This window comes from Hypomesus transpacificus, chromosome 10, assembly GCF_021917145.1.
Source record: "Hypomesus transpacificus isolate Combined female chromosome 10, fHypTra1, whole genome shotgun sequence".
Taxonomy (NCBI): Eukaryota; Metazoa; Chordata; class Actinopteri; order Osmeriformes; family Osmeridae; genus Hypomesus; species Hypomesus transpacificus.
In genome coordinates, this window is record NC_061069.1 from 5,980,771 (window position 1) to 6,001,376 (window position 20,606).

At 42.2% G+C, this 20,606-nt stretch overlaps 1 protein-coding gene across 4 annotated transcripts; it reads left to right on the forward strand.

The window, feature by feature from the left end:
- The first annotated feature begins 3,411 nt into the window (after positions 1–3,411).
- On the forward strand, positions 3,412–20,449 carry LOC124472404 (ATP-dependent 6-phosphofructokinase, platelet type-like). Of its 4 annotated transcripts, none has more exons than XM_047027200.1 (22): positions 3,412–3,702; positions 6,003–6,076; positions 6,736–6,813; positions 7,252–7,441; positions 7,828–7,993; positions 8,100–8,144; positions 8,283–8,391; positions 8,504–8,599; positions 9,582–9,674; positions 9,881–10,006; positions 10,766–10,830; positions 11,075–11,144; positions 12,520–12,666; positions 13,316–13,386; positions 13,476–13,563; positions 14,148–14,300; positions 17,085–17,249; positions 18,024–18,085; positions 18,548–18,659; positions 18,776–18,875; positions 19,004–19,109; positions 19,479–20,449. In XM_047027200.1, exons 1-22 carry the CDS (start codon positions 3,612–3,614, stop codon positions 19,630–19,632), a joined length of 2,361 nt encoding a protein of 786 aa, XP_046883156.1. In that variant the 5' UTR covers positions 3,412–3,611; the 3' UTR covers positions 19,633–20,449. The 4 variants fall into 4 exon arrangements, with proteins under 4 accessions (XP_046883156.1, XP_046883155.1, XP_046883154.1 ...); XM_047027199.1 differs by lacking the exon at positions 14,148–14,300 and adding an exon at positions 15,908–16,060 and having other exon boundaries at positions 19,479–20,447; XM_047027198.1 differs by lacking the exon at positions 8,504–8,599 and adding an exon at positions 8,836–8,931 and having other exon boundaries at positions 19,479–20,446.
- Positions 20,450–20,606: the final 157 nt, after the last annotated feature.

The window sequence follows — 20,606 nt, forward strand, 5'->3', positions numbered from 1 at the left end:
TTCTTTTTCCATTCACTTCAAGAAAGGTTTCCCAACAATCTTCCCATATTCAGTATTTCTGGGGATAGCCTCATACTGTAGGGTGTTGTTAATTCTGTGTTCATTCCACTCCCAGTCTGAACAATGTCAATTTAGGCCCAGTGGAGGGTCTCCTAGCCATGGCAGTACAGAAACAAACACACATGACTGCTTTAGGAAACGGCATCCGTAGTGTCAGATCAGATCAGCTAAGCCTTGAGTGAAGTGTAAAATCTTGAGATTAGATATTCAAACTCTCCTCCATAGAGCCAACACAATCTGACACAGTCGCATTACCTTGCACTGGCCTAGGAGGAAGGCCTCATTGTGTCTCATACAGAACTAATAACACACGCTTCGGGGCAGTGGCAGTAGAGTGTTAGGGCAATAAGATGTTTTTTCAAATGAGCCCAACACGGCAGCATATAGGATACAACACAGCTCACAATTGTTGTCCCAGGGGAAAATATTCTGGAATAGATTTGATAGATTTGATTTGTGGTAATGTGTCTTCACCCCAAGCTATGTGGAATGTTACCCCTTAAAGAGTCTGTTTGTGTTTTACAACGGGATTGTATGCATAACATTAGTTTAAATGGGGGTTTTTTCTTGCAAGAAATTATTCATGAACATACAATGATAAGCCCAAACATTTTGACCACCTGCTTAATGTAATGTTGGTCAAAATAGCCTCGACCCACTGACGTATGGACTGTGCAAGACCCCTGAAGTTGTCCTGTGCTATCTGGCGACAAAACATTAGCAGAAGATCCTTCATGTCTTGTATGTTGTGAGGCAGAGCCCCTGTGAATCAAACTGCCCGTAAGACATGACATCAAGATAACTATTCTGATAGTCTCTCATTAGAAATAGTACTATCACCAATGGGTTAAACTCCTTGCAGAGATGTTCAAATATTCACTTGTATTTTGTATTGGGTTCAGCAGGTACTCAGTTACAAACAGTCCAAGCAGTCAAAACAAAGATGGAATCATTGCTATGATGCTGATTTCCAGTTTCACTTGTCATTTAAACATTCTCACCTTGTCTCTTTTGCACCAGAAAGGGTGTGTTCTTTGTACCACAAGTGAGTGGCGCTAATCTCGTCACGCCTGATTAAGAACTTCATACTGGGAGGTTTCTTTATGATGTAAAATAAAGATTATATTATGATTAGCTAGATTGGATTTCATGAATATTTGAAAGGTGTACCAAATTGCTAATTAAATATTTACTGGCAAGTTCAATTATTGCTGTATGGGTATCATATCACATCTCACAAACTTGATACAATAACTTAATCTTAGTACTTTTACCCAACTGATTGTCTAAGGCAAAGCCTGTGAAGATAATATTATGGTTTTGTTAATTACCTAACTGTAACTACATGGCAATAGATATAGTAAAAGCATTGTATGTACATAGTAATTGCTATGTTATTAAACTGTAATAGCGTGTTAGTGGCATAGGTCATTACAAAAGTGTGAGAAGGCACAGTCTGCGGGAGGGATGCAAGGCATAAGTGAATATTTTAAAAACATGTTAACATCCACTTACCCTTGGAAGGCCCAACCTCCCACAGTTTCACTTACGTAATAACTAATCACTAAACCATGATTAAACTACACAGCAGTTCCCATGGACCTACAATGTTGTAACTATAGGTATTGCTATGTAGTTACATGGTATAATAGATGATTAAGACTGAGACGATGAATGTGTGATCACAACTTATTCATAAATAAAGTTTATACATTTGAAGCATGATTCAAACTCATCATCTTTAATGCAACCAGTAAATGCCTTCTAAGTCCAGACAAAGACATAATAGAGCATTTTTTCACTTTATGTAATCATTTTCCATGATTACATAAAGTATAAATGTTATTTATATCTACAACAAAATGTATGAAACTTTTCACTGAAAGCTACATGCTCTTTATCTAGTGGATGGTTAGAGGTTGACTGCACATAGGCCTGAAACATGATAGAACAAGGACTGTGACACGTGCATCTATCCTGTCTGTCACTCATTCAGTATTAGTCTCAGAACTCTCATCACACTGCTTGGGTTTCACTATGTCTTGTGTTGCCACAGAAATATGTGTGAGAATAGAAGTCTGGGCTCTCACAGTTGATTTCCTGGGACTAGAACTCCCTCTATGGGTTTAAAAGCATCAGTACATTCATTTGCCACAGTATAATTTGTGTCAAAGATATGAAGAGTTGTATTTATTACAGGGTTTTGGCCCTTAGGCCTATATCTTAAGACATTGACAAAAAATACAAATAATTATGACTGACAGAAATGTCTTTGATGTATATTTATTCTATGATTATGTCATTTTCCTTCTTTAAAATAAGGATATTGTCAGTATGCCACTAGATGTCCCTCCTATCTTAAGAGTCACAGATGGACAGACATGCCTAGTGACTTACATGTGTTTTAAGTACAAATCAGGTATCAACAGTATTTTGAGTTGCCGAAAGTGAATTTAAAATTGTTGCATATGAAAGATAAGGTATTTAGAGGAACCCCCCCCCCCCCCCCCCTAAAAAAACATATCTTTACAAATTGTTTTATTTCTTATTTTAATTGAGTTTCCTCTGAAAAACAAAATAACTGTCTGAAATCATTTAAAACAAAGATGTACTCATGACAGCAAGTGAGGTGAGAGTGAGAGTTTCAGGAGCAGTTCTCATGCTTCCACATCACACCACTCCTCTTCACAACATCAGGCCCTCAGGCGTGAGCTTGACCTAAAGGCAACTCTATATTTAGAGTGTCTGCATCACAGCTTCTCCTATCGAGTCGATTAAATACCATAAACACAAACGCAGTGTGCACTTTGATCTATAGATACTGAACTGGTGTGTGGGTTCACAAATGTTTGAGTATATTAGGCTAGTGGTGATGGAAGAGGCTCAATGCTTATAATAACCATGCAAACAGTTTTTTTTTGGTCAATGTCTAAAAAGTATTCTTCCTGGCAAAGGGCCTCTGGTGGAGATAGTATATGAGTCGTCTAACCCATGTTTAATATTGTGGTAGTAGACCATTTTTGTTGTATGGCTTATACAGTATTATCAAGAAACATCTTATGCTACAGTATGAGCAAAGGCTTCATTCAGAAGGGATACATTGCATAGGGTTAGTAAAAGCAGTTTTCTGGTTAAAGTGCAAATCCATTAAACTTTCTCAGTAACTTAAGTAGGCCTAAAATTATGCAAATTGTTATCACTTCCTGTTTGTCTCTTGTTGCTACCAACCTCCTCTTTATGTTATGATTGGTCAAAATAGCTAAGAATAAACGTGATGCTGATGTTTATTGGATGATGGAGCTGTCACAACTGAGTTTAAAGCCATCCAATAGGATCGGTTAGACCAGCTGGGATGGTGAGTAGTCGTGAGCGGTAGGAACAGGAGTGGAGTTGGGGCACTAGGAAGAGGGGGCGGTGACCATTGCAGCAGTTTACTCTCCTAATAAAAACTAATACTCGAATAACTTATTAACGTTCCTTCGACATCTTGTTTCGCTTTACAACTAACATAAAGAAGCATTATACTTCGCGCCTAAGTGTGAGTTGGCAGCATGGCGCAGCCGGACACCAAGAAATTCTTCGAGAATCTCTCCGGCGCTGGGAAATCCATCGCAGTTCTGACAAGTGGAGGAGATGCCCAAGGTATCATGCCAGTAACAAGTGGATTAGAATGTACCATGATACTAAATGGATTAGGACTAAATAGTACTACTGTATACAGTGACAACATATTCTGGTATGCGATGGCAGTAGATTATGGTCGATTTATTTTATGGTGGAATAGAACTTGACTTGGTTTGAAGTGGTCTTGAGATAGATGGGCTAAATTATTATTTTCAGTTTTTGAGCACACTTAAGAATGTTTTTAATCAATCTGTAGTTGTCAGGGATTTATGTTTTAATATGTTAACACACTGTATTACCTGCATTGCAGTATTTCATCCACTGATTGAATAGATTTTGACGCAGAATTGTCAAGGTGTTCCAGACCGCATCTCTGCGAAGCGTGCTACATGTTAACATCTTTGCATGCCAACATATATATTCACATTCTGCAGATGATCAAGTATCGAGGGTGCGATACGCTAAACATTTTTCAGATGTTCTCGATTTTGCTATTGTAGGCCTATAGACATAATTATTGTTATATAAGCCTACTGCAGAAATGTGCCTCTAATATACCCTAGCATACATGCATTTGCATGGAGATGTTATGGCCATGGATAATAAAACATAACCTGAAGTTTATATAACGTTTCCTACATTATGTGCGTCAAAGCACGTGTCTTGTAGCATGGCACGAGCAGTGGGTGAAACCTTAGGGGAAGACACGCACTTGAATCGTGAGCTGGAGATGTGCGTACGTGAGGAGCGGCAAGTAAAAGCGGTGTTTGCCTCAATGCGTCACTATTGAGGGAACGCGATGTCTCTGAACAGCAAGCATGTCGTCGGCCGGTCTAGTAGCATAGGGTGTGGACTACTGGTGAAATATTGAACTCCCTATTCTCTCTACCAATGTATACGTTTCTCTGTACTGCCAGTGCGTGTCCCCTACCGCGTTTTTTTACGCTCTGCACCGCTTGCCTTCCCATAGTTCACCATGCGCGCGGGCGTATCCGACAGGTTAATACAGATTTGTAGTTGTCTAAGGTCACTGTTGTAGTCACGGCCAAGCGTGCAGACTTTGGTTCATGTACTCACAATATCGATCGATAACACTTTTACTCACATGATGCAAGAAATAATCCGCTGGCTAGATGTATGATCTTATCTACTACCCACAAAAGTTAAGCTTTTTTGGCAGCAGTAGCCTATTTATTTGTGTTAAATGTTACGCAACCGGACGTGAACGCCACTACAGTATGCAGTCTCACAATATTGATCAAAATACCACTTTTACACACATGACGCAAGAATGAACCGCTAGCTAGATGTAGCATGACTTTGGTTCTGGCTCTTTTTAGCAATATACTATTGCTATTGAGACTATTACGATTTATAGTTTTGATGTATTTCCTTTTGGTCGTGTGCAGAGCATTCTTAATGTGAAGATACCGTACTGTACATATATAAGAAATCAGTCATTTGAAACTTTTAAAGATGAACGGAAGTTCAGGGGAATTCCTTTCTTTCTTCACAAAATGATACAGCTAAATGGGACTGCTATTTAGGGTTTGAGGGACACATTTATGTGTGCATCCACCATGAACAAAATATATTGAAATCCATTCGTGTGCAGCCTACAAACAAGTTTCTGTCATCCAATGAATACTGCAATTAGTCTCCTAGCAACACTTATTGGCATTAACTAGCAATTACACAATATCTGGGCCACAGTCATTCGTTTTCCTGGCAGCAACACACAGTGGCCTGGTTGATTATGAAAGCATGTTGAAACCCTTGTTGTGAGCATAATAAGTCTCTCAACCTTGACATTCAATGCATCGTTGAAGCCCACCCACTGGTCCTGGTGAGGCTGTGAATGGCTGTGTTGTGTGGTGTGCATGAGGAGTGGGAGGGCGTTGGACTTAACATGGTGCAGACCAATGTTGGATCCAGAGGCCTACAGCAGATGCACTGATACTGACAACAAGAAAGTACCACATCAAATGCTATTCCAGTATATGTTTTTATTCCTGTCACCAATGGAGGACTATAAAATGATGTTGTGTCATTGATGCTTTTGCACAGTAAAGTTTGTTCTGTGACTGTCAATTTGTAGCCGTAGATTCATTAAGTATTAATGGGAAGTACATTCATTGAAAGTATGTGGGGTATTAGAAACGTAGCACTCGGCACTACTCAAATGCTGGGTAGAACTGCCCCAGACCCAACATTCACGTCACTATCACATTATTTGTAAATGCAGTGTGTGTGCGGTGGCTATGTTTCGCTCTGTACGCAGTGCCTTCCTGTGTCATACCCCTTATGTTGTTTTACAGGAATGAATGCAGCTGTGCGGGCTGTTGTTCGTATGGGTATCTATGTAGGAGCTAAAGTCTACTTCATTCATGAGGTGAGAAGCCAAGGACTGTTCCTCAGGGGTTAGAACCAGTCTAGACAGTGAGATAAATATGTACTGACATACTGTGTTCTGTGCTTGAGGGTAAATCCTCCCTTAGAACTGGGTTCAGACAGTTTCCTCAAAGGTTCATTTTGATGAGTCCAGCTGTACTTGGAATGTTGCCATGTCATGTCACATGGTTGCGGGAACAGTTTCCTCTTCTGTTTCAAGGAATATTGTATATTACTACTCGTAATGCATTTCCAATGTATTCTAGACTCATTTTCTAGCCATTGAATAGGATTATGCTGATGGTAGCTGTGTGAACTGCAGGGGCTGTCAGATAGACCAGAAGTGGGCTATCTGGTTACCACTGTCTCTGTAATTGGATTAGAACAGCCCTTCCTGAGTGCAGTGTCATCCACATGAGTCTTGTATAAACAAAGCCTTGTAAGATGTATTAGTGCATGCAGTATTTCCTATATAGAGTGAAAGTCTTATTGGTAGCTTTATTTAAATATAATGAAACACTGTATTTTAAAAGTGTCAAAACATTTTAATTCACGTATACAAATGGTGATAACATTTAGTGTTTAACCTGTTCATAAATAAACAGAATACTTTTATATGAGTAAAAAATTGGAAGTTTCATGTTTTGTTTCTCTGTTCAGGGTTACCAGGGAATGGTGGATGGTGGTGATAACATTGAGGAGGCATCCTGGGAAAGTGTGTCCAGCATGTTACAAGTGGTGAGGAGCCGGACAGTAGAATTACTGAAAGACTGTGTGCCCTCAAGCAAATACTATGGATGAGGTCAACATACCCATCATAAGCTACACATACAGCTTACACATAGCTTACTACTGAATATTTTTAGCATCCGATATCAAAATATGTTAACAACAAGTGAGAGATAAGCTCAGCTGACCTTCAGCCCATGGTCACAAGAGTGGAAGAGTTTGTGTTACTGTTGATATTCATGTTGACAACAACATTTGAGACTTTGACCAGTAAGAATAACGTGGCTGACTACAATAACAAAACAAACAACCACAACATCTTAGAAGTAGAGTCAATCATGTGCATTTGTAGAAAAGGATGTCAAATAATAGTTCATGATGATGGCATCCACTCATTCAGATTCATTATACAAAGGTTTCTTCTGGTGTGTTCTACTCGTCACCCAGGGTGGCACGGTGATCGGCAGTGCCCGTTGCAAGGAGTTCCGCTGCCATGAGGGGCGCCTGAAGGCAGCGCACCATTTGGTGCAGCGTGGCATCACCAACCTGTGTGTGATTGGAGGAGACGGCAGTCTGACCGGGGCTAACCTCTTCAGGGAGGAGTGGAGCGGCCTATTGGAGGAGCTGATTCAGCAGGGTAGGTTGATCTAGCATGGCTTTAGGCCAACTTTTAATATTGATGCATCTACATATAATGGTAGTTATCCTTATCCAAAGCCACAAGTGAGCTGTGCTGTATCAGCCACAGTCTAGAAATTAAGGCGGGGAATTATGGATAATTCTTTGACTACTTTCATCATTGTGCTTTTTAGCAAATAGCCCCAAAATAATTCACGCTTATGTAACTGGTCTGATGGGTGCATTAGACAGTGCTGTCAAGTACAGAACAGACCTTTTCTCTTTCTTCATTGGAACTTCCATTTACACATCTGCTCCTGCAAAAGCTGCTCTTTTTGGGGTTAATCAGTTTTATGTTTTGCCTCAGTGGGTCTGTGATGCATTCTGGGATTTGTATTTCTCTAGGAAAGATTGATGAGGAAGCTGCCCAAACCCACTCTGAGCTGCACATTGTGGGGATGGTGGGCTCCATCGATAATGACTTCTGTGGCACCGACATGACCATCGGGACGGACTCTGCCCTGCACAGAATCATCGAGGTGGTGGATGCCATCATGACCACTGCACAGAGGTAGCAACATGTTTATTTTAATGGTACAATGCTAAATTTAGAAGGATTGTCACTAAAATGTAGATTTTCGCTGACTGACATTTCAGACATCTTTGTTTTCTTTCAGCCACCAGAGGACATTTGTGTTGGAGGTCATGGGCAGGCATTGTGGGTAGGATGTCATTGTATTCTTTTTTATTTATATCAGTATGCACTGTAATAGAAAAAAGAAATACCAAATTCACACTGTGTGTGCACGCGTGTATTATGTATCTGTGTATGTGTGTGTATGTGTGGGCGATGTGTGTAGGTACTTGGCTCTGGTGAGTGCTCTGGCCTGTGGGGCTGACTGGGTGCTGATCCCGGAGATGCCTCCTGGGGATGGCTGGGAGGACCACATGTGCCAGAAACTGTCTGAGGTAACACACACACACATACACACACATATATGCACATACACAGTAATATAATTACCATTGCCTTTCTAGCCATAGTAGATGTAGATGTCACAGTATGTTTGTCATTGCTCAGAGTCGTTCCAGGGGGTCAAGGCTGAATATTATCATAGTGGCAGAAGGAGCCATTGACAGGCATGGAAATGCTATTACCTCAAATTTTGTCAAGGATGTGAGTACTGTAAATACAACCTGGAACAAAGGAGGAATCAAAAGCAGTCCCTTGCTGCAGGAATAGCTCAATGCTCATCCAATACAATCTCAAAAGAGATGTGGTCAGATGGGCTATTTGTCCATACAGTAGACTGTAGCTATTCCTCCAGGACTGGGTCCCAGCTTTTGGAAAGCCAAATGCAAGACGTTTTCTGTCATGTTCTGTAAATATTTGCCTTCTTTGTATTTCTGTAGAATCGTGCAGATAAGAAAAGACTGAATATCATAATCGTAGCTGAGGGGGCGATAGATTCTTACAACAAGCCAATAACTACTGACTATATCAAGGATGTAAGTACGGTGGATTCACCAGTTTTTCTTCTGGCTGTCCTGTGCTGAGTCTTCTCTGTGCTGTGGAACCTCAATCATTGCCCATTTGTCATTTTCCATCATTCATAACCATTCCATATTTCTACCCGCTACTTTATTTTCCACGTTGCGTACCTTTGCTTCACACAGTGTTCAAAAATTCCTTTCACCAATAAATTTGTCCCCACGGAAGCATTGGCCACCATTTATTTGTCACTTCTTTCTCTCAGGCATTTTCCTAGTGGTGTGAACTCTTTCTTCCTGCCTTCCTTGTCCGTCCTTATAACACAGTGAGTTTGACACTTGTTACCGTCAGAGGAGAAGAACCAGGCGGAGGTGTTAGAGTCTCACTGACGTGGCAGGAAACGTGTTGCATGTGCTTGTTCATCCCCCTTTGTTTCATCACTAAAAGCATGATATTAGCACTGTATGCTTTTCCCTGTTTACACAAATTATGTATTTGTATATTATTTGAATGTTTGGATGGCTGACAATATGTACCATCACAGTAGTAGTTACAGCTATAAAATAGAACACCTAATAAAAAATAGTTTGTACACTTCCTATGTTTGATTAAATCTGGGATTGTCCGAAAAATAGCATACCATTTATGGTCCTCCTTTCTTTCTTAGCTTGTTGTAAAGTGTCTGGGCTTCGATACCCGAGTCACCATCCTGGGCCATGTCCAGAGAGGAGGAACCCCTTCTGCCTTTGACAGAATCCTGGTAGGTGGACTGTGTTATCGACCATATGTCAGTGGTGCAGTATGTTGGCATTTATAGCATGACCTTCACCTTTGGAAAATGTAATTGATCCTTAATATCATAGTGAAAATAAACTTGATCACTTTAAATGATACCAAAATGAATACGCCTGTGTAAACTCCTCCGCAATTCCCATGTCAACATGGATGACCCTTGACCCTGTGTAGGCCAGTCGTATGGGCGTGGAGGCTGTCCTGGCCCTGCTGGAGGCCTCTCCCACCACCCCTGCCTGTGTGGTGTCTCTGTGTGGGAACCAAGCTGTTCGCCTGCCCCTCATGGAGTGTGTTCAGATGGTGAGTGCTTAGTTCAGGGTTAAAACCTGCCTTCAACCTGCCTAGACTTGACTGTCACACATGAGCCAGGTTCAGATCCTGATAGCCAGGTCTCGAGGGCTGCATTCATGTGGTTGAGTGTTGTAAGCATGTCCCTATTGGAATGTGTTCAGATGATACACTAAGTGCAGTGGGCCTTCCATTTAAGGCCATGGCACCGTGCCAACTGCAACTGCTGGAACTGGCCAACCAAAATGACATGAATACGTGCAGCACTCTGTGTAGTATAGACTGAAGATAGACATCACTGGATATCACTCAGCTAGCAACAGCAAAACACGAATGGCTTTGAATTTTAAGTGTTTTCTGATGGACAACGTGGTCCTAGTCTGTTTGGCTTCATGTTCTTGCTATGAGTATGTGTGTTTACATACCATCTACTGGGATCTACAGTAGGAAGTGCACAGGACTTTGCTATACTGTGTACATGCTTGTCTGGGTCCAGAACAATGGCACTGGTTGAGTGTACTGTATGTATTGTGGACACACTTCTTGTCTTTCACACACTGTTACCACCATCTCTTTGGTTCCAGTCTGTCTCGTGAAAGAGAAAGGCCTAACACATACATTGACCATGTTTAGCAGAGTGTGTTTCTCAGAGTGACACAGCTTTCAATAAAACAAGTTATATTTATTACAACACCCCTTTACGTTTGAATAATTGGGCAGGGATACCGTGTGCTGTTTGTGTCAGGACTTTTTCTCAATATTTTTTCTTAGACCCAAGAAGTTCAGAAAGCCATGGATGAGAAGAAGTTTGAGGAAGCTGTTAGACTGCGTGGCAGGTACGTTATTATATAGGAAATATACATTGTCTGACATCAAGCATTGTGAATTTCATAAATGTTCTAAAACATATGTGTCTGCACAGCTTCCTGTTGTGTGTTTGCAGACAGTGTAAAGAGGTTTTACTGGGCTCTGATTGATTTGTCCCTGGTCTTGAAAACGATTTGGCTAATAGCCAGTGATTAAGCTGTCAACCATTTTAGATTGAACTATAAATAAACAACAGTGTGTTCTCATTTGCAGGAGCTTTGAAAACAACTTAAACACATACAAGCTTCTTTCTTACCGGAAAGCAGACTCTGAACTTCCAAATGTGAGTGTTCTACTCTCAAACCCCCAACCGCTGTTACTGTGTATTTCAGCATACTTCTACTAGTCAATTTGACGTTTGTCCTATTTTTTGTGTCTTTCCAGCTATTTTTGTGCATTAGGATAAGGTATTTATTGTGCAGGTGCATAATGGGTTGTGTAGTATTGTGTGTGACATTAACTGTATGTTTATGTAATGTATGTATATGTCTGGAGGGGAAGGAGGAGGAGGAATCTCTGGATGATGTACGTGGCCTGTAGTAGTCAAAGCCCTGCTAAGTGCTTATAATGAGCTTGAGTTTGTAGACCATAACTTTCCTGCTAGCAACGTATACATTTCTATTTATAAAAAAAACTGTAAGAAATATTTACAATTTCTCAGTAAGACCTTATAACCAACATGTACTAACAGTGCCACAAACTGACAGAAGTCAATGCCTGTTCCTAGAGCCTTCCCTGCATAAATCTCAGCGTCTCGGCTTAGCAAAAGTAAACAAGTGTATTCTTGCTGTACTTGTAGACATGAACATGTCAGTCTGCTTTGTCATCATCCAGACGCAGGTGCCCAGTTGTAGAGGCTGCTTCTCTTTGACCTGTGACTCCGCTCAGGATTAAACACTGTTAGGTCAATGCAAGAGATTACTTTGAGATTAGTTCGCATGGCTTGGTTCCCTAAACCCAGGGAATCTTAATATGATCCCACTGTGGTCAAGAACCTTTAAAGGGGTGACGAGTCACTGATTGCCAAATTCCACCTCTGATCAATTGTTTTATGAATATACTTGATCAGCAGTGGAATGAATGCTCCCTGGTGAAGGCAGTGTGGTGGTGGGCCAAAGGTCAAGAGTTCACATGTTGCTTGAAAGCACTGAAAGACTGGAGTGGTGTTTTCAGGTTTGGTGCAGCATCATAGCAGCATCATAGCAGCATCATAGCAGCATCATAGCAGCATCATAGCAGCATCATAGCAGCATGTGGCTATGCAGCATTATCCATGCATGCTGCTCCGCCTGTTCTGCTCCCTGGCAGCGCCCTCGTTTGGCCCTGAGACAGGACACAGGCCGTGTGTTGTTCATCTGTAGTCTGGGCAGTAATCCAAAACAATGTGCAGTGTTTCAATTTACTTCTACAGTATGTCGGTTCATGGATATTTAAATATAGTAGCTAGGCTTCTGGAGATCTAAGTAGGACAGACAGATGTAGGCATGGCGGTAATGCCATGCGCCAAAGGGCAAGTTCAAGCTTTGACCATAACACAAATGTCAAATCCCCAGTTGGGGAAGGCTTAGGTCTTGGTTGTGGACAGACCTTAAGAGTGTGTGTGTGTGTGTGTGCATGTGTGTGGGTGTGTGTGTGTTGATGTGTGTGTGAACCTCCAGAGCACCTTCAATGTGGCAGTGCTGAACGTGGGCGCCCCTGCTGCCGGGATGAACGCTGCCGTTCGCTCGGCCGTGCGAGTGGGCATCACCGAGGGCCACAAGATGTTCGCCGTCAGCGATGGGTTCGAAGGCTTCTACAAGGGACAGGTACTCTGCTGGGTTGGAGAAACGCATCACATTTCCATCGACAATGACATTACATGTCACATTTAAATCACCACAGTACTATAACACCAACTAAAACTCATGACATCTTATAATATAGTCATCTAGTTTATAATGACCTTGCAACACCTTACTGGTGCTGAGTGCTGGCTGCTATGCAGGAGTACTGGCAGTTGGGTAAGGCACCTGTCCTTGTGTACTCTACACACACCCTGTTCCACAGATAAAATAGTGTGTGCAGATAAACAGCAGTGCTTACTGTAAGCCAATTACTCTCACCCCTACTCACTCCAAAGCACAGCATGCACACTGCCTGGTTTCACCCAGTGATACCTCAAGCACTGACCTGGAGAACCAACACTATCTAGCCACCCAGTTAGAATAACACAGTGCCATACAGCACAAGGTACCAGGGCAGAATGTAGCTACGGCAGTGCTCTGAATAATCTGCTTTATGTGGAACAATAACGTAGTCGAGCAGCCTACGTGTCTAATACATTTGGTTGCTTTGTGCCTTCTGTGAATGAAGAGTGAACACGTCATTTTGTGACTCGCTAACCATGTTTGTCTTGAGTAAATTGACCAACATTTACTTAACTAGTTTGGTGTTCTGTGTTCTGTGTTCTTCTAGATTAAGGAGATTAAATGGGGAGACGTAGGTGGCTGGACTGGCCAAGGAGGATCCATACTTGGGACAAAAAGGTTTGGTTTTATTCCTCATTTGTGTTACAAATAATGCTAGATCAAACACATGAATAGAGTGAGGTGAATTATTCTATTTCTTATTCCAGAACCCTTCCAGCAAAGCATACTGAGAAGATCGCTGAGCAAATGAGGATACATAATATCAATGCACTACTCGTCATTGGTGGATTTGAGGTATGTGCAGCACAATTCAGTATTCAATATATCGAATAGGGTACATTTACCAGACAGTATTGTAGTAAGGTATAAAATAAGTATAACATATATTTGTTTGTAATATTGGTAATATTTAACGGCTAAAGTATTAGCATTATGTTTAGCCTTTGCATATTCCTGAAAAATAAAGAATACAATTACAGTTGCTTTATTAATGTATTGAACATGGTGTTCATGCAAATCATCAGTCATTTAGTCTCTAGGCTAATCTCCATATCCATCTCGAATGTTTATGTAAAACCATGAAATATTGATTTCAATGTAGCTAGTAATCCTTCACCATTACACTGTATCTATATGTACTTGACCCATACCTTGTCCACAACTCACTGCACCCTGCAGGCTCTCTCCCAGTGTTGTGTCCACCATCCTCCCAGTCTGTCTGTCTGTCTGTGGAAGAACTGTGTGGTACAGTACTTCCTGTCTGTGTCTCACCATCCGTCGTGATAGGCCTGGCTCCCTCACCCTGGCTCCGCCCACCCTGTCCATGTCTTTATATCTCCGATGCCCCTCCCTCTAAAGACTGGGCTCTGCCATTGCAGGCCTATCTGGGACTGATGGAGCTGTCCGCTGCCAGGGAGAAATACAATGAGTTCTGTGTCCCTATGGTCATGGTGCCGGCCACAGTCTCCAACAATATACCTGGCTCTGACCTCAGTATTGGCGCAGACACGGCTCTGAATGCCATTACTGATGTAAGTCTGGCTGGAACACACAGCGTGGGTATGTGTGTGTGTGTGTGCATACTTTATATGCATACCCACCAGCAGCCGATGAGATTCGGGGACATCATTAATAGTAGCTTGTTCTGAGATTTACCAGCAAAAAGAGCCACATTGACATCATCATTATGTAACAGTAAATGTAGCAGGTTCCACTCCCAGAAAAGCACAGTAATTGGTTCCAACACAGCAAGCGATTTTTTAATCTTTGAGAGAGCTAGTCTTTAGTGTGCACATTATGGTGCTTGCATCATTTTGTGATACAGTCCCCTCAGATCGACTGACATGTAATTATTGCGGCCAACTCCACTTCTTGGAAAAGGCATCGGCAAAAAAGAACTCTGTGTGTCATACGATATATCAGGATTACATGAGGTCATTCCTACTGTAAGACCACTGTGATGGATGAGGTCAGGGCGTATTAGAACTTGCTGGTGAATGTCAGACGGGTGCCCAGTCAGCCCAGGTAAGTGATGGTGGTAGGTAGGTGAGCAGGCAGGTAGGGGCATGCTCTGCAGTGACGTCAGCGTGGCATGTGTGGCCCTTAGCGCGGTGCTCTCTGCACCTCACTGTGTTTGGCTGCTGAACACCAGGTGAGTGGGATCCTGGTCTGGTTCAACACAGCATGTCACCACAACACCCACTCCTGTTCTGTTCTGACAGCTTCTGTCTCATCAGATGGACCATTGGCAAGTCGCACGCAGGGGAAGAACAGGATGCAATGACGTTTATTATTATTATTATCAGACCATTTTAAAGTTTTTCTGAGATTCTCATCACATTATCATAATCACCTGCACCTCATTTATATGGGTTTTGATTAGATTCTCACCAAGTGAAGCGTGTATAATCCATTTGAGCAGTCACACGATTCAGTTGAAAAAGGAGGATTGCGAGAGTCTATTACGGTGTTTCAAAAAAAGACACGGTTGCGAGTCATAGTCAACAATCATTTTTGTTTGCTTGAACCAGGCCAGACCCCTCCATCTTGGTTCTTTTCGCCCGTGAGTCTGCATGTGAATGTGGACCTGACTAATCTCCAGCATCTTTCAACCCGTGCCTCTCTGTGTCTGACGTCGTCAGCCCAGTGTGCAGTGTCATGGCGCCGCGCCGGCTTGACTCCTCTTGTGCTGTCACCATCGGAGTAGCTCTGTCACGTCAGTATCACTATTTGTCAGCCAGGGTGACCCCGTCCTGCCCCTCCATGTCTCTTTTCAGCCAATGGGAAGCCAACAACCCTATCACGCGGAGAGAGCCACCCTCAGGATGCACACACATACACTACAGAGGAATTTCATGTCTTCCTACATTACTCACATCCTGTCTCCCTTGCTTCTCGGGCTCTCCTAAAAAAAGGAAATAAGGAAGCGACTCGAGATCCTCTCCTCCAGTTCATTTTGAAAAGGAGGCGAGGAAAGAGGAGCCAAGGAGACAGGGCACAAGCAATTGGAAGACTATTGAGATTCAACCCTACATTTTATAGTGTCGGTCAACGACAGTATATGAACATGTAGCAGTGAGTTAGGGTCTTGTTTTGTAGCGCCCCCTGGTGGTCTAACACATTGTTGCCACCACCTCAGGCCTTTGAGTGTCTGCTGCAGCTCTATGAGGCCCGGGCCAGCCACCAGGAGTTTTGCATCCCGATGTGTATGCTGCCCGCCACCATTAGTAACAATGTACCAGGCACCGATCTGAGTATCGGGGCTGACACCTCGCTCAATGCCATCGTGGAGGTAAGGTGCAGTAGGACCCTGGGAGGTTTGGACGAGCGTGAAAGACTGTTATAGTGTAGTTATAACACGAGTAAAAGTATATAAGTGTAGATTGATCCGTCAGAAGCAAATCCATAGCATAATTACTAATTTGTTGCAATATATTCACGTTGTAGTTCATTAACATAAGCTGTGTTTATTGCATTTTGGTAAGCTTAATCAGTGTAATTAGTTCTGTTTTTTTGTGCTGTAGTTTAATGTAGTCGGCCTACTCAATCATTACTGATCAATATGTATGGTGATGTGGTTTTGTTTAGATTAAGTGGAGAAATATTGTATTGCAAGTCAAATAGTTATAGAAAAAAGTTTGGTTTCGGAAACAAAATCAGAGAAATAAAAAATGTAGACTGCTTTATGAGCATTTCCCCCAGCCAACATTGATAACCCATAGTGGAAAAGAAGAATGCCCAAATTAATACAACTACAAGGACATTTCAACAGTAAATAGAGGTTTCTCACAACACTCTTATGAAATAAAGTCTACTCAGTAAATCACAGTGCACATAGACCATGCATGCCCTACCTACTGAGTGAAACTCATAGACTTGAATTGACTTGTATTTCTGGTTTTGTGTTTTGGAAGAAGCCATATTGTACCCCCCCAGTATCTGCTGCTTGGTAAACGCTGTAATTCTGTGTTCTGCTATTATGAATTGTGACTCAGCATGTATGCGGTTACTGTGTCAGCATGCCTATAACCAGGTTTCTAGCTAACCCAAGAACTTGTGTGTATCTGCATGGCAATTATGATAAGAAAACCTTACTGTATCTCTGATGAATAACAATTTGTATGTGTGTGTGTGTGTGTGTTTGCAAACCCACGTGCATACATTTCATGGGTGTATGTTTGCGTGTATGGCTCCATATTATGTCCTTGTGTGTGTGTGTGTGTGTGTGTGTGTGAATGTGTGGATGTATGTGTCTACGTGTGTATGTGTGTATGTGTGTATGTGTGTGTATACCTATACGTGTGAATGTGTGACAGACCTGTGACCGCATCAAGCAGTCAGCCAGTGGGACCAAGCGCCGTGTGTTCATCATTGAGACCATGGGGGGCTACTGTGGCTACCTGGCCAGTGTGGGGGGGCTGGCTGCGGGGGCCGACGCTGTCTACATTTATGAGGAGCCCTTCGACATCAGAGACCTGCAGGTCAGAGAGAGCCTTTCTTTTTATACATGGGATTTATATGGGATTTAATCAAATACATTTATGAACATATCACTACTTGCTACACTGTCTGTCTGTCATGCTCAACCCTCAGCAGACATCTATTTCTGGAGTGTGCATGTGACCCAGATTACACTGTGCTGATATTAATAGCCATAGAGCATTATCATTCCAGTAGGTGATAAGCTGTTATCAACTTCAGTTCTGTTGGATCGACTGGAGAAAAACATGACAAGAGTAGTGTTGTCAAGTGTCAGTCTGCAGTCCTTGGTTGGGTTGCAGCGTGTTGGGGAAGACTTTTCCTTTCAGTGCACTTACTGATAAGAAAGTTTCCTTGGAACAGAGATTGACAATTGTCTTACCGGAATGCATAATAAAAAATATATTTCATATTGAGTCCATTCAAATGTCCAAACGTCACATTGACTATTATTCAATGTGACATGCAATGTGGCAAATTGTCAGGAATCTAAAACTGATAGGTTTAGTGTTACTAAGTGGTCAAACTTTTTAAATAAAATTCTTGCTCACATATTTTGAAAAAACGATTAAATAAACGTAAAAAAAATATGAATACCGGTAGGCAGCCAACAGTGCCCCATGCTGGTTGACAGGGTACATTACACTGCCCCTCTCACAGGAGAGTGGTGAACGACATTCTGCTGTCTCCTGTTCTGTAGGGTGCAGACAGAGGAGAAAGCTCCCAGGCTAGTGTAACAAGAGCTCATATTATGTTTTTTTGCTTTCATGCCTCAGTCCAACGTTGAGCACTTGACGGAGAAAATGAAGACCAGCATTCAGAGGGGCTTGGTGCTGAGGTGAGACTCACAGTAGCTGATAACAGCGGCTGTCTCATAATCTCCACTGTAGGTACATAGTGTTAATGATAAAAGGATACATGTAATGGCATGATAACTGCATAGCATCCGTCAATATTTTGTGTGAAAGGAATTATTTTGCCGTGAATGTTTACGCGATCACAGTAGGGATCTCCGCAAAAATGCATGTATGCCTGAAAAGACGGATTCTCTGCAAACACATCTTTGGAAGATACAGAGGGAAGATTTGACCTTACTAGATTACAGAACGTGCTGGCCTATTTTATAAAGCAGCAGTTGTGCCCCCGTGCTTTGTTTTGAGGGCATTACATCATTAGGCAATGACTCTGTCTAGATGCAGTCTGAACGATGGGTTCATGTTAGGTGACTGTATGGACCTCGTAACGAGTAACGGGTTAAGTAGTTGCAGTGAGTGACTGGAGAGTGTGGCTGCTTCCACAGGAACGAGAACTGCAATGAGAACTTCACCACAGACTTCATCTACCAGCTGTACTCGGAGGAGGGGAGAGGCGTGTTTGACTGCAGGAAGAACGTCCTCGGACACATGCAGCAGGTCTGGTTATCAAGCACACACATACAAGCTGACAGACAAACAGGCCAACTGACAAATACAGAATTGGCTGAACTGCACTTTGCATTTGGTCACCATTTATTTGATTATTTTTAAAGGGAGGTGCACCCTCTCCATTTGACCGGAACTTTGGAACCAAGATTGCAGCCAAAGCCATACAGTGGATCTCAAGAAAGCTCAAGGAGTCCTACAAAGAAGGTAAACACAAAGAATGGAGACCGTTTGATTCCCAACATGTATGATGCATTTCCATCCACAGGATGCGTCTATCACAGACCAGGTGGTTTGTTGAAGCATATGCATGACCGTGTGTTGTGCCCATGCAGGGAAGGTGTTCACTAACTCAGACGACACGGCCTGCCTGCTGGGCATGCGGCGCAGAGCCTTGCTCTTCCAACCTGTGGTGCAGCTCAGAGACGAGACAGACTTTGTGTAAGGACCACTTAGACTATTCAGCACGTCCTTTACGTTCGCTTACTACCTCATGAAAACGCTCACATTCGTTTTGTGTCCCTCAGTAGGAAGAGAGTCATACCTGATGTGAAGTTTTAATTTCAGAATAGCACAGGATATTCATCATGGGACGTTTTTAAACAAAAAGACTGCTCCTTGTGTAACCCCCAAAATAGTAGAACTATGCATTTCTGATTCTTTAATTTCGGCACTATTTGGAAGTTGCTTTGGATAAAACCAGATGCTAAATGCATAAAATGTTAAACATTTTAAATGTTCCTCCAGGAATGGGACACACAATTTAGAGTTTGTGTATGTATTTATGCGTGTGTGTGCATGTGTGTGTAGCCACAGGATCCCTAAGGAGCAGTGGTGGCTGAAGCTGCGTCCTCTGATGAAGATCCTGGCCAAGTACAAGACCAGCTACGACGTCTCAGACTCTGGCCAGCTGGAACATGTGACCCGCATCCGTCCCAAAGAGAGCGACACCTCTGCCATCTAAACCAGAACCAGGCCAGGCCCAGGGCCAGGGCAACCTTGAGGGAAGTCCCAGAGTGTGGATTAATGAGTTAGCCAGATTGCACATTTTCCAATGTAGCTAGAAATATTGCACTAGTAGTACATTAAGGACAGCCATTGGGTATTTGACTGTTACCTAACTACACCTACAACAACCTGCATTCTAGCTTTCCCCCCAAAAAAGTATATCTGGCTGTTTTGAATAGTTTTATAAAAGTTGTCTGGCTAACTTAGCAGTCCTCCTTTGTGGAAAAACACCCCAAAAAAGACTGGCTTGTTTTAGGAAGGAGAGGAGTTGGCTCAATCAGTGTATCTTCTAGTGCTTTCTGTCCCACAGTGATGTGCTCCCAAAAGCTGCTCATAGGAACACCAGAGAAGTTTACTGTGAACATAACACCCTGTCCCTACGCTGGTGAAAATCTAAATGACTTGATATGTGTGAGTAAGGCAGAAGATTCCAACTAAACTCAGAAAGCTAGGGCTAACTGTTTTCCCGTCTTCTTACAGAATACTTGGATGTTTCGATATGCTTCCAGTAGGTGCTTGCTCTTGTTTAACCATGACATTTTCTCCTTTTGGCAATATCTCTGCCATGATCAGAAGGGAAGGCTAGTTGTGTGTCTCCAGTCACTTGATGTGTGTGTGTGTGTGTGCTGTGATGTCACTTGTTGCTATTTGTGTCAATCATGGGCTTATATGTGGCATTCACCAGTAAAGTATACTAGATAGGTTCAAGGCAAGGCATTTGTGAACCCTATTATGCAATATAACCTTGTTTTAATGTGTTGACTGCGGTGAGTGTTCTCCCAAAAGATATTAAATAATATTTATTGTGATGATAATTTGGAATGCTGTGTTTATTCATTAGTGATTAGGGATATTGTGGCTAGGCTCATGAGTATTAATATAGATGTGTCAAAATAAAAGATCATTCCTTTATACGTTATATTATTAAAT

Coding starts and splice junctions, on each gene's coding strand:
- LOC124472404 (XM_047027200.1), top strand. CDS start 3,612: ATGGCGCAGCCGGACACCAAGAAATTCTTCGAGAATCTCTCCGGCGCT. Junction 10,831..11,074: donor GCTGTTAGACTGCGTGGCAG/GTACGTTATTAT, acceptor TCTCATTTGCAG/GAGCTTTGAAAACAACTTAA. Junction 11,145..12,519: donor CAGACTCTGAACTTCCAAAT/GTGAGTGTTCTA, acceptor GTGAACCTCCAG/AGCACCTTCAATGTGGCAGT.